This window comes from Saccopteryx leptura, chromosome 9, assembly GCF_036850995.1.
Source record: "Saccopteryx leptura isolate mSacLep1 chromosome 9, mSacLep1_pri_phased_curated, whole genome shotgun sequence".
Lineage (NCBI taxonomy): Eukaryota > Metazoa > Chordata > Mammalia > Chiroptera > Emballonuridae > Saccopteryx > Saccopteryx leptura.
In genome coordinates, this window is record NC_089511.1 from 92314699 (window position 1) to 92329134 (window position 14436).

Genomic DNA, 14436 nt, shown 5'->3' on the forward strand with positions numbered 1-14436 from the left:
TCTATAAATTTTAGCTAAGCACTCAGCATTCAGTTTAGAAATGTGTTTAATTTCCTTTCCTCTTCTTCCTCCTTTCCCTTCCCCCTCATTTTTAAAAATGGCATAGCTTCATATCATATGCTTTAGAAGACTATTGAATTTTTAACCATTATGTATAACCTTTCTCCAAGGTATTCCCACCTGTCAGCAGCACTTAATTTGGAATAATACGGAACTTGAAGATGATTATTGCCTGAATGATTACAAGTAAGTGTACTTGCATATTAGCTGTTTTATAGACGTTCAGTATTACGACTTCATATGCCATTGTTTTTCTTCTGAATTCTTCCATCATGTCTCTTCTAAATAGTCCCCCCCCCAGATTTCAGTGTAAATCCTGAACTTTAAGATGTGTTGGCTCAGTACCCCGTGTTACCTGATCCTTATCCTATGAATCTTTGTTTTACTGTTTCATTACTCACTCTAAACTATTAATTTCCTTCCTTTTTAAGTCTCTTTCTCTCCTGATCTTGGTTCTTTGTTCCTTCTTTGAATATTGACTCCATTCCCACCTGGCTAGGTTCCTTTCCTTTCCATTTTCACAAGTATTGGGTAAGAGAATATTGCTCTTCACCAAGTCTTTTCCTTTTCCATTAAGCTTGCCTCCTATTACCAAAAGACACCGTGAACACAGTGATTGTAGATGCACTGTCTGACATTTTGCCTTCTTTTCTCCTTCTCTCATATAAATCTTCACTTTTAAGAAAAGAGCCAAAGGGTCAGAGGCAATATGAAATAGCTGGAAGAGCACTGGGAGACCTTGTAGATGGGCTATTTTCCTGTTTTATTAAACATATTTTCTCTTTTCTAACACTTTGGGTCTTGAGCAAGCTTCTTTTCTTCTTAGGGCCTCTTTCTCCTTACACATACAAGGAAGAGGTTAAACCACATAATCACAGAGGTCCCTTCCAGTACTTTCATTATGAGATTTCATGTCATATTTAAGGATTATGAAAACTTCTTCACTTTTTTATTATTTGTATAAGTAAATGAGTTAACAGTTTATATTTATGCACATTGTTATATCTATTTTTATATTTTAGGACAGGCACTATGCCTAATAAAGCAGCACATAATCACATATACACTTAACAGTGAATGCATTTTGATGATTGTAGTTTATTTTTGTGTTAATTATTCACAGCATTTCAGAAGGTTGTACCTTGAAGCTGGTATTGGCTATGCGTGGTGGACCTATAAATACTAGAAAAGGTAGGCATATGTTAAAGTTATGTATATTAAAGCAATTTGACAGTAACAGTCTTCAAACCAGTCGGTTTTGTAGTAAGATTCTCTTTCTGCTCTTAGGTTTTAGAAGAACCACATTTGTTTTTCTATGCATTGTTCTTTAAAGCCTAAATGAACAGAGGCAGGAACTTATATTCCAGAAAGTCTCATGATTTGTGATTCAGTCCAGGGAGATTTAAATTAAACCGTATCAATATAGGGAAGGGAAATGAAGTGGTATAGTATAAATATGTTGCTAATGTGTTTAGGTTCATTCCAGTCTTGTTGCTGTTTTTATCCACTGATTTTTTAATTTCTGGGGAATTGATTTTTATAAAAACTTCCAGGATATCTGTTAGCCTGGTCTGTGATGGATTTGGGTTTCATGGATATTATCATGGCCCTGTTGAATGGTTTTTCAGAATTTGGGCAGTCTCTGGGAGTTCATTCATTTATTCAACAAATACATTTTGGGCGTCTACTCGAGGTTCAGTGCAATGTGTTGTTTTTTTTTGTTTGTTTGTTTTTGTATTTTTCCGAAGCTAGAAACGGGGAGAGATAGTCAGACAGACTCCCGCATGCACCCGACCGGGATCCACCTGGCATGCCCACCAGGGGGCAATGCTCTGCCCAACAGGGGACGGTACTCTGCCCCTCCGGGGCGTCGCTCTGCAGCGACCAGAACCACTCTAGCGCCTGGGGCAGAGGCCAAGGAGCCATCCCCAGCGCCCGGGCCATCTTTCCTCCAATGGAGCCTCGGCTGCGGGAGGGGAAGAGAGAGACAGAGAGGAAGGAGAGGGGGAGGAGTGGAGAAGCAGATGGCGCTTCTCCTGTGTGCCCTGGCCGGGAATCGAACCCGGGACATCTGCACGCCAGGCCAACGCTCTACCACTGAGCCAACCGGCCAGGGCCCAGTGCAATGTTTTATGGGAGAACATGTATGTACTTCATGCAAGTGCCCACAATAAACGTGTAAAGAATTGATGTCATTTCAAGTAGTTGTAACTGCTCTGGAGATTGGGTAGTGTGATAAGAGTCTGTGAAAACAGGGTTGTAGGAGGGTGATTGTGGAAGGACCCTGGTGATGTGAGCAGAGACTTCATTAACAAGATAGATAGTTCTAAGAATGGGAAGAAATGGAGTGTTTATACGGTCCCTGATTCAGGTGTGTCACATGAATCCCCACCAAATAAAGGCATCCTTAGACTGCTCAGAGAAGTCCTCATTTTGGGGAAGGCTTTCATATTTGTTTGAAGGCTTTCATATTTGTTTGAGCTTTCTGTAACCAGAATACTGAAGGTCAAGTATTAATTCCACTGTTGGCTCATATCTTCCACAGTCAAATTTTATTTCCAGGCTTCAAATTTTAGTTACAAAATAGAGTTATTACCATCTTTTCCCTAATTACATCAAAAGTATCTTGTGAGATATGTTACTTTGGCTGTTTAACTATTTTGAGTAGGTTAGAAAAGATGAAAATAATGTTAGAGCTAATTAATTAGCACTGCTAATATCAGGGACTGTCTATTAATTGGACTTATGAAATTGTCCTATGTGACATAAGATGATGTTTATAGCACCCATTCTGCAGGTAATACAAGAACCCTAAAGCATTTACTGAGTCATTATTGTAAAATAGAATTATCTAGTGTTTAATGACATGTGAACTCCACACTTTTATTTTTGAAAGGTGGTTATTTGTGTTTAATATTTTCTTCAATCCAGGGTTTTAATCAGAACACCTACTTTTCTTACTAGGACTAATAGTATGAGGAGGAGTATAAGTGCTACAGAGTCTGAGTTAAAAATATGTGTATTTTTAAAACTTAAAAAAAAAATAAAATGAAAGGCATCACAACCCTTTGATATTTAGAACTTTGTAATACCTTTTTTTCCCTTCAACTTTCTGTGCCTTATTTGTAAATTGAAAAATCAGCATCTAGAACTTGTCTGTTTTTTAATACTTTAAGTTTTTAATAATTTTGCCTTTACTGAATCAACTTTTCATATCATTGAAAACTTTGTGAAAAAGAAAAACAACCCAGATCTAAAACTTCTCCATATGGTATTTGAGAAACCAAATTTTTTTAGCTATTTAGTCTGACTTAAACCTTATGGTTTAGAACTGTGATGGCGAACCTGTGACACGCGTGTCAGCACTGACAACGCGTAGCCATTTTCGATGACATGCAGCCACATGCGGCCACGTACCAGAGAAGTATGGGGCTGCATGCTGAGGAGGATGTTTCATTATCGGCTCCTGCACAGCCAGGTGCGGTAGCCAAGGATAAAACATTTGCTGTAGTGTAGACACTCTGTGCTGGAGGGCTGCAGGCCTAAACAACAGAACTCTGCACAGAGAATCTAGTTCTGGGATTCCGGTTAGGCTGTTAGGGGATCTTTGACCTCACTTCCGGCCGGCGGAGCAGGGAGCAGCAGAATGCCACGGGGATGCATCTCTGGGGGCCCTGTGATCGCCATTACCAGCAACCACAAAACCACAGCAACCATCATCCTATCTACTGTTCTGGGGTGTCTGGATTTCTAACTGACCATCATTACTGAGATTAGTGAGGGGGAGGCTGGGAGAGGCGAGGGCCTGTGCTATGGGTGCCGTTTCCTGCCATTAGAAATAGTGGCAGCCATCTTAATTTCCATAAGATGCAACTTGCAGAATTTCAAGACAGCATCTGGGCTCAGGTGTTTGTCGACTTGAGGTCAAAGCTTGAGAATCTGGAAAGGTACCACTTGGAGAATCAAGAGGAGTGCCACTACGAACAGGAAATTTGGAGTGCCTGGAATCGATTACCAGACATTTTTAGCACCCTGAAAAATATAGCAATGGCTTTTCTCACAATTTTTCCCTCTACATACTTTTGTGAGACCTTATTCTCAGCATTAAATAATTTCAAAACCAACAAAAGAAACAGATTGACAGATGAAGCTAGTAGCGCTTGTTTGGGCTTGAAGTGTACAAAATACCAACCTTCAATTGAAGATTTAGCCAATGGAATTCAGCAACAAAACAGTCACTAATAGGCAGGTTAGTTAAAGAATTCCTCCTCCCCCTCACTTATCCTAGTTCACGGCACCCCACACAAGTTAAATATCAAGACCAACAAAAGAAACCGACTGACAGATGAACAAAGAAGTCACTAAGCAGGTAAGTTAAATAATTAGTTTTTGGTTTATTAAATACAGTTATATATTACAATTATACATTTTTTGTTATTTAAACTATAAATATCACGAAATTATGGTTTTTTTCTCGAAGTGACACACCACCGGAGATATGCTCGGTTTTTTGGCAAATTTTGATACACCAAGCTCAAAAGATTGCCCATCACTGGTTTAGAAAGTACCTTTATCATATGAGTTTCAGTAATATTTGACTTTTAAAATTGTTTTTTAATTAACCATGATCAGAACAGCATAGAAATACTTCCCTTTCTAAAACTAAATTTTGTCTTGTACTATATATATACACAATGTTTTGCACCTGGTGAAATCTAAATGATTTTTCTGTTATGAACCTGGTGTGCATGCACACACACCTGTGCACACACACCTGTGCACACACATGCAGTCCTAATGCCTCCCTAAGGAGGAACACTATGTTGGTTTGAGTAAGGCTTTCCTGTGGCATCAGAAATAGCAGTCGTGTACTTTTTTATTCCTCATAAATGTTGTATGGACAATATTGCATTAACCTAAAACTGGTAAGAGCCTGTTTTAAAAATGTCTTTTAATATCCATGCATTTTGTGCCTATGAAAGAGTTGATCAAAACATCCAACATGTTTATAAGATGAGCTAAATCTTATATTTCTGAAATTTTTGCTCTGGCTGGTTGGCTCAGTGGTAGAGCATCAGCCTGGTGTGTGAAAGTCCTGGGTTTGATTCCTGGTCAGGGCACACAGGAGAAGTGACCATCTGCTTCTCCACGCCAACACTGCTCCTCTCTCTTTCACCCTCTTCACCTCCCACAGCCATAGCCCAACTGGTTCTAGCACATTGCCTTGGATGCTGAGGATGGCTCCATGGAGCCTCCACCTCAGGTGCTAAAAATAGCTCGGTTGGGACCATGACAACAGATGAGCAGAGCATTGGCCCCAGATGAGGTTGGCTGGGTGGATCCTGGTCAGGGTGCATGCAGGAGTCTGTCTCACTGTTTCCCCTCCTCTCAACTTGGAAAAGAAGAAAAAAATAAATATTTCTGAAGTTTTTGGTTTTTAGTAGTAGTAGTATTGAATTTAGGTTATGGGAGCATCTTTAATAATTTTATCTGGTTACTTTCAGAGCTTAGTATCTCTTACTGCTATAACTTTTTAAAAGAGTAGCACAACACTGTGGTTCTGTTCATAAATAAGCTACTTGAATGAAGGTTACGGAGTTTGAGAAGCTGTTGCCTCTTTTAGAAAAGAGCAAATGTTTCTTCAGCTTGACGTGAGCATGTTTTTGGGAACACACTTTTATTTTCTGCTAACCACCACGTAAACACCCAGGTCTGGGATCTCGGGGCTTTTATTTCTTTAGGCTCATTCTCACTGCAAGGGGCAGTATCGTTGGCTGCTGTGGACAAAAGCCGGTTTAATGATGGATGCTGTATGTTTCAAACCCAAGGATGCCTTCAGACTTCTAAGCCTGCAGGTTGTGAGGGCTTTGTCCCAGCCCTCTGCTCTGACTGGATGCGTGGATTATTCTAAGACAGCTGGGTTTCTGAGAGGATGCTTTTAACAAATATCATTCTGATCATCACACACATTGCAGTTTTAGTACATAGGTAGTCCCCTTGTTTCTGAATTATTGTGTACTTTTGATTACCTAACTGCACATCAAGAAACAGCTCTAAGAAGAATCAACTTCTATTCTAAAACCAGAAAGAAAAAAGGAAATTCACTTGCTTCTCATTTCTAATATGTCTCCTAATTATGTGTTTATTTTTTAATCTGAAATAAGTGGGATTTATATTGCTTTTAATTATTGATTGTTGGGACCAATATTGGAAAATACAGGAAGCAGAGGTGTTGAGTGAAAACAATTATAGATAATTATGTCATAGAATCCACAAATAATATAGACTCTAGTGGTATAGGGAAAACCTTGTGTATCTTTGTTCATAACAACGTAATAATGCATTTCATTTCTTTCATATTAATATAATATGGAGAGCACTGAATTAACTAAAAAAGACCAGAAACTTCTTTGAAGACTGTCATGTATATATTGTACACACGGGGTTGTTGTTCAGATTCATCACATTAGGTCCTGTCACTGAACTGAGTTGCGTAACACGACGTAAATTGAAAGTTTGTTCATCAATTTTTCCACTTGTAGCTCCTATGGAAGACCCACTTAGGGAGATGGCTGAGTATGCAGACCCTGGTCAGGATGAGATCTGGGAGAAGACGTCCTGCAACAAACAAGTGACATACTTGGTGTACCGAGAAGGAGAACAGTTGAACTTCTTTCGTGTAGTTGATAGGGGAGATGGCACTTTAACACCAGTGTCTGAATCTTTAAGGTAAATAAGTGTTCATCTGTCTCTCTCACTTAGAACAGGAGAGCGTCATGCGATGCATTCCCTGCACCTTCATGTTCACCTTGTTCCTCTGCTCTGGAGCCCCAGGTGTGTGGCTCTGAGATTGTCCTTCATATCATGAACACTGGAAGAGTAATTTTTTTAAAACTGAAACTTCTTTATGGAATAAAATTTTTCATGCAAAAGATTTATTTCTATAATATTATAAAACTTTAAGATGCCTACTAAAGGCTCGTTACAGTAGTGCGTTGTTATATAGCCTCACCATAATGGGAAAGGTTGAATCTAAAGTTGCTATCTTTTTCTAGAATTTAACTCTGCTGATTAAAAGTGGATAAATGTTATTCTCTAGTTTTGTATTCCTACTCTATAAAAGTGAGGGAGTTGTTATGTCACTTATAAAATCAGAAGGATACAACCTAAAGGTATTTACCTAGGCAAAACAACAATTAGGGAATTGGCCAAGGTGACCAATAACTTTTTGTACCCTCCCTCTGCTTCTTTATTGCCTTTTGTTTCAGTCACCAAACATTTACTGAATTTTGCAGCCAGTCTCTACACTAGGCACTGGGTCAAAAAGGTGATTATTCCTCCCTCATGGAACAGACGATCTGCTATGAATAGTATCTGTTATATACAGTTGGCAATTGTTATATAAAGATAACAACATCTCTGGAAAACCAGATGCAAAGGCCTTCATTTTGATTGAAAGTTAGGAGTCAGGGACAACCTCAGAAAAAAGCAGCCATAAAAGAGGAGTAGGAGTTTGCCAAGCAACAAAGGAAGGAACAGTATTACAGGTAACTAAATTTAATCCACAACATAAAGAACTAGTGGCAAGCCATTCACAGGAAAGATAACTCATAGTCTGAAGGACAGTTTCTGTGGGTCTGGAGTCTAGGTACAGTTTAGCTGGTGCTCTGTGAGCATGATGTTGGCAAAGGCACACTCTTACCTAGATGCTTGATTGGGGAAGAGAATCTACTTTCAAACTCATTCACATTGCTCTCATAGTTCATTTCCTTGTAGTTATATGATTAAGGGTCATGGTTGTATGGTAGCTATTGGGGCTGCCCACAGCTCCCTTTTTATGAAGAACTCAAAGTCAACTGATTTGGAGCCTAAATTACATCTGCAAAATCCTTTTACCTTTGCTTTATTCTGTTGGTTGGATATGAACCATAGGTCATGCCTATACTCAAGAGTAGGAGAGTATAAAGGCTATGAGCATCAGGGATCTGGAGTCATGGGGATTGCTTTTTTATCAATATATTATTAATTTTAATGGAATGACATTAATAAATCAGGGTACATATGTTCAGAGAAAACATCTCCAGGTTATTTTGACATTTAATTATGTTGCAAACCCATCACCCAAAGTCAAATTGTCTCCCGTCACCTTCTATCTGGTTTTCTTTGTGTCCCTCCCCTCCCTCCGCCCCCCCCCCCCAACCACCACACTCTTGTCCATGTCTCTTAGTCTAGTTTTTATTTCCCACCTATGTATGGAATCATGCAGTTCTTAGTTTTTTCAAGATCCATCTATGTTGTTGTAAATGATCCGATGTCAGCATTTCTTATGGCTGATTAGTATTCCATAGTGTATATGTACCACATCTTCTTTATCCAATCATCTACTGAAGGGTTTTTTGGTTGTTTCCATGTCTTGACCACTGTGAACAATGCTGCAATGAACATGGGGCTGCATGTGTCTTTACGTACCAGTGTTTTTGAGTTTTGGGGTTATATACCCAGTAGAGGGATTGCTGGGTCATATGGTAGTTCTATTTTAAGTTTGTTGAGGAACCACCATACTTTCTTCCATAATGGTTGTATTACTTTATGTTCCCACCAACAGTGGATGAGGGTTCCTTTTTCTCCACAGCCTCTCCAACACGTTACCTGTCTTGCTGATAATAGCTAATCTAACAGGTGTGAGGTGGTATCTCATTGTAATTTTGATTTGCATTTCTCTAATAACTAATGAAGATGAGCATCTTTTCATACATCTGTTGGCAATTTGTATTTCTTTCTGGGAGAAGTGTCTGTTCATGTCCTCTTTTCATTTTTTTATTGGATTGTTTGTTTGTTTGTTGTTGAGTTTTATGAGTTCTTTGTATACTTTGGATATTAGGCCCTTATCTGTGCTGTTGTTTGAAAATATCATCTCCCATTTAGTTGGCTGTCTGTTTTGTTGTCAGTTTCTTTTGCTGTGCAAAAGCTTCTTAGTCTGATGTGGTCCCATTCATTTATCTTTGCCTTCACTTCCCTTGCCTTTGGAGTCAAATTCATAAAATGTTCTCTATGGCCAAGGTCCATGAGTTTAGTACCTATGTTTTCACCTATGTAATTTATTGTTTCAGGTCTTATATTTAGGTCTTTGATTCATTTTGAATTAATTTTAGTACAAGGGGACAAACTGTAGTCGAGTTTCATTCTTTTGCATGTGGCTTTCCAGTTTTCCCAGCACCATTTGTTGAAGAGGCTTTCTTTTCTCCATTGTGTGTTGTTGACCCCTTTATCGAAAATTATTTGACCATATATATGTGGTTTTATTTCTAGGCTTTCTATTCTGTTCCATTGGTCTGAGTGTCTGTTTTTCTGCCAATACCATGCTGTTTTGATTGTCGTGGCTCTGCAGTATAATTAGAAGTCAGGTATTGTAATGCCCCCAGCTTCATTCTTTTTCCTTAGGATTGCTTTGGCTATTTGGGGTTTTTTATAGTTCCATATAAATCTGATGATTTTTTGTTCCATTTCTTTAAAAAATGTCATTGGAATTTTGATGGGAATTGCATTAAATTTGTATATTGCTTTGGGTAATATGCCATTTTGATTATATTTAATCTTCCTATCCAAGAACAAGGAATATTTTTCCATTTCACTGTATCTTTTTCAATTTCCCTTAACAATGCTTTGTAGTTTTCATTATATAGGTCCTTTACATTCTTTGTTATGTTTATTCTTAGGTATTTTTTGTTGTTGTTGCAACCATGAAGAGGATTATTTTTTTTTAGTTCGTTTTCTGATGTTTCGTTGTTGGCATATAGGAAGACAATGGACTTTGTATATTAATTTTGTATCCTGCGTCAATACTGTATTGGTTTATTGTTTCTAGTAATCTTTTTGTGGAGTCTTTGGGGTTTTCGATATATAGGATCATATCATCTGCAAAAAGTGAAACTTTTCCTTCTTCTTTTCCAATATGGATGCCTTTTATTTCTTCATCTTGTCTGATTGCTCTGATTAGAACTTCTAGCACCACGTTAAATAAGAGTGGAGAGAGTGGACCACCCTGTCTTCTTCCTGATTTAAGGTGGAAAGTCCTCAGTTTTATGCCATTTAATATGATGGTTTATCATATATGGCCTTTATCATGTTGAGATATTTTCCTTCTATACCCATTTTGTTGACTGTCTTAAACATAAAGTTGTGTTGTATTTTATCAAATGCCTTTTCTGCATCTATTGATAAGATCATGTGGTTTTTGTTCTTTGTTTTGTTGATATGGTATATTACGTTAACTATTTTACGTATGTTGAACCATCTTTCAGATTCTGGGATGAATCCCATTTGGTCACGATGTATTATTTTTTTAATATGTTGTTGTATTCGATTTGCTAGTATTTTGTTTAGTATTTTAGCATCTGTATTCATTAGAGATATTGGTCTATAGTTTTCTTTCTTTGTGCCGTCCTTGCCAGGTTTCGGTATGAGGGTTATGTTGGCCTCATAAAATGTGTTTGGAAGTATTGCTTCTTCTTCAATTTTTTGGAAGACTTTGAGAGTAGAATAGGAACGAAGTCTTCTTTGAATGTTTGATAGAATTCACTAGTATAGCCATCTGGCCCTGGAATTTTATTTTTGGGGAAGTTTTTAATAGTTTTTTCTATTTCTTCCCTGCTGATTGGTCTGTTTAGGCTTTCTGCTTCTTCATGACTCAGTCTAGGAAGATAGTATTATTCTAGGAATTATCCATTTCTTCTAGATTGTTAAATTTGGTGGCATATAGTTTTTCATAGTAGTCTACAATAATTCTTTGTATATCTATGATATCTGTAGTGATTTCTTCTATTTCATTTTGGATTTTGTTTATATGAGTCCTTTCTCTTTCTTCCTTAGTGAGTCTTGCCAAGGGTTTGTCAATCTTTTTAAAGAACCACTCTTTGTTTTATTAATTATTTTCTATAGTTTTCCTGTTCTCTATATCATTTATTTCTGCTCTGGTTTTTATTATTTCCTTTCTTCTGCTGGTTTTGGGTTGTCTTTGTTCTTCTTTTTCTAGTTCCTTAAGATGTGAAGTTAAGTGGTTTACTTGGGCTCTCTCTTGTTTGTTCATATAAGCCTGTAGTGATATGAACTTCCTTCTTATTACTGCTTTTGCTGCAGGGGATTGCTTTAAGACAGGGGTCCCCAAACTACAGCCCGCGGGCCGCATGCGGCCCCCTGAGGCCATTTATCCGGCTCCCACCGACTTCCGGAAGGGACACCTCTTTCATTGGTGGTCAGTGAGAGGAGCATAGTTCCCATTGAAATACTGGTCAGTTTGTTGATTTAAATTTACTTGTTCTTTATTTTAAGTATTGTATTTGTTCCTGTTTTGTTTTTTTACTTTAAAATAAGATACGTGCAGTGTGCATAGGGATTTGTTCATAGTTTTTTTTATAGTCCGGCCCTCCAATGGTCTGAGAGACAGTGAACTGGCCCCCTGTGTAAAAAGTTTGGGGACCCCTGCTTTAAGAGTCTGCCCACCACAGAGTGTAGTGTGGCAGAAAGATTAGATGGCTTCTTTGTGGCCAGAGAGCAGACTGTAACAAAGTGGGTGTTGACTGCTGACACTAATGTGTCAGGATCTGGTTAGTACTGCAAACATGGTGTGAACATCTGGGTGTGAAGCTGAGAAGAGGAAGCAGTGAGAGCTACACCCTAACCCAGCATCTCTTCATTGGGCTGTGAGTAGTTTCTTTATACCAGTCTCTACATGCTGGCTCACTGCTCTTTTGGTTTTCTTTCTTAAACACACCTCCTCTTGGCTCTCCTTTACTGAAGGAGTGAATGTAAACTCCCTGGTGGAGCCGGTATGACCCTTTACTACCCACATCATCAGTTTTTCAGGTTTCTTTCATTATGCAATTTTTCCCCTTTGCTTGAAATATCATTTTCTCCTTTTACTGTAATTTTTCCTCAGCTGACTTCTATTGTGTTTTAGACATAGCTCAAATGTTGCTGTGGATTTCAATTAAAAGTGTATTATTGTTCTTCTCAAGGTAATTTTAAAAATCTCTCTCTTTTCCTTTTTTATTCATCTACCAGAATTGGACACGAAATAGAATGGATGAGAAAGGGGCCTAGAAAACTTTTTCTGTCTATACCTTGAAGGAAATTCATCTTGCCTATGCTTCAATTAGTAGGCAGCAAACTTTTTTATAAAAGGCCATATAATAACTATTTTAGGATTTTCAGGCTAAGAGATAAAATCAAGGGAAAGTACTTATATAATGAGAGAAAACTTCTTTCCACAAGATTTTTATTGACAAAATTGAGAATATAAGAACTTTTGTGTGTGTGTGCATGATTCAGTTCTATTAATGAGAATAATGGAATTCTTTTTTGTGGCAATAATATTTGAGGAAGAAAGCCAGTTTTGCCTTCCAAATTTGCAAAATCAGTTGCAAAAGTTCATTTGTTTATTATTGATCTGTAATGAGATTTTATGTATTTTATCTTGGAACATTTTCTTTTCACATAGATAGGTACAACCAAATATTAATAAAAGTTAATGTGCCTGACCTGTAGTGGTGCAGTGGATAAAGCGTCGACCTGGAAATGCTGAGGTCGCCGGTTCGAAACCCTGGGCTTGCCTGGTCAAGGCACATATGGGAGTTGATGCTTCCAGCTCCTCCCCCCTTCTCTCTCTCTGTCTCTTCTCTCTCTCTCTGTCTCTCCCTCTCCTCTCTAAAATGAATAAATAAAAAAAAAAGTTAATGAGTGTATGATTATAATTGAACATATTCATCACTTGGAAGGTGTTTATAGAATTCTATTAGCATCTTTTGCTGTTTACCTTTAAACATGTCATTACATTGCAGATTAATTATTTTCATTTTTAAGATAGATGGAGCTCCTTAATTAATTCCAAATTTAAATAGATTTTTAAATATGGAAATTTTGATCAACTTGCAGTAAGGTATAAAAATACTTCTGGGAGTACCTTGGCTGGATAGTTCCGTTAGTTAGAACCTTGTCTTGGTACGCAAAGGTTTCCATTCAGTCCCCAGTCAGGGCACATGTAGAAATGGAGTACTGTTTCTGTCTCTCTCCCCCTTCCTCTCTCTCTAATGAGATCTCGCTTAAGGTTTTAACTTTTGAAAGCATTACATTACCTGGGTTCAGTAATGCTAGTTGTCAAAATGACGTTACCACAGTGTAAGAATCTCACATAAGTACTGTTTTACCTTGTAATTTTAGGTGGAATTCACCAAGAAACATTATCAAGTCCACAGCAAAGAGCTAATTTATAAAGGCATTCAGTGTTTGATATTAGCAGAGGGCAGTTCTTTTCATTCAGAAAAATTCAGTGTCAGCCCTGAGCTTAAAAAAAAATTATAATAAAACTACTGGTGTCAAACCATTAAACTGATACTTAAGTCCATCATCACAGAGAATTAGGTGCTTATTTGATTCATCCAAACAGAGAATCTAGTATCAATCATTTTTAGTTAATCATGCCACCTTCCTATTTTTTTAAGTGGAAAGAGATAGGGGGCATAGCAAGACCGAATTAACTGGTCACTTGTTTGTGAAAGCCACAGGGAGACTTGGCTTGGTGATGACAATATTCATTTTGAAATAACTTATATAGTTGTTCATCTCTTATTCTTTCATCATATTATTAGATTAAAAGATTTAGAAAAAGTTAAATATAAGCATTTAAGAAAATATTTAGGGAATTTTTATGCTTATGTTAATTTCCCATGTATATTAAAACTTTATTTTCTCCTGTGAAAAAAAGGAAAAATTTAGAAATTCAAAAGTTATTTACAATATTTAAATATAAAGAAGGATATTTTTGGATTAAATTTGTAAATTTTTATGTTACCTTAGTGTAATTATATTTTTCTAACTAGAAAAAATTTTGATTGGCTTCTAACTGATCTCATGAATCAATGCTTTATGAGGGGGAAAAACAGTAATGTGCTTATTTAAAAAATATTAGGTGAATTTAAAAGTTTTTAATCCTCTAGAATGTATCTAATGAAATATTTATCATGGTTGTACTTTTTTACACACACACACACACACACAGGAGAAAACAGTAAAGGATGAGGTTTTATTTTTATTTATTTTTTTTAGGAAGGTTGAGTCAGAAACCTCTTTCAGTATTCAATATGGGTAGTTAAAGGTAAAATACCATAGGGTATAATAGAGAAGTACATACAGTTAACATAATGTAAGGTAGCCCTGGCCTTGTCGCTCAGCTGGTTGGAGCATCGTCCCAATACACCAAGGTTGGTGGGTTCCATCTCTGGTCACGGCACATGTAAGAATCAACCAATGAATGCATGAATAAGTGGAACAACCAATGTTTCTCACTCTCTTTCTCCCCCCACTCCTGCTCTTCTTCCCTCT

At 37.4% G+C, this 14436-nt stretch overlaps 1 protein-coding gene across 5 annotated transcripts in view; it reads left to right on the top strand.

Moving 5' to 3' along the window:
- ZFAND4 (zinc finger AN1-type containing 4) overlaps nt 1-14436 on the top strand; it is a 149809-nt gene that overhangs the window by 83755 nt on the left and 51618 nt on the right. For 4 of the 5 annotated variants that reach the window (XM_066349628.1, XM_066349629.1, XM_066349630.1 and 1 more), the window contains exons 3-5: nt 171-246; nt 1184-1251; nt 6603-6789. In XM_066349628.1, the coding sequence (XP_066205725.1) occupies nt 171-246; nt 1184-1251; nt 6603-6789 (331 nt within the window). Of the gene's footprint in view, nt 1-170; nt 247-1157; nt 1252-6602; nt 6790-14436 lie in introns of those variants that run through there. The other variant, XM_066349632.1, reaches the window with a different exon arrangement.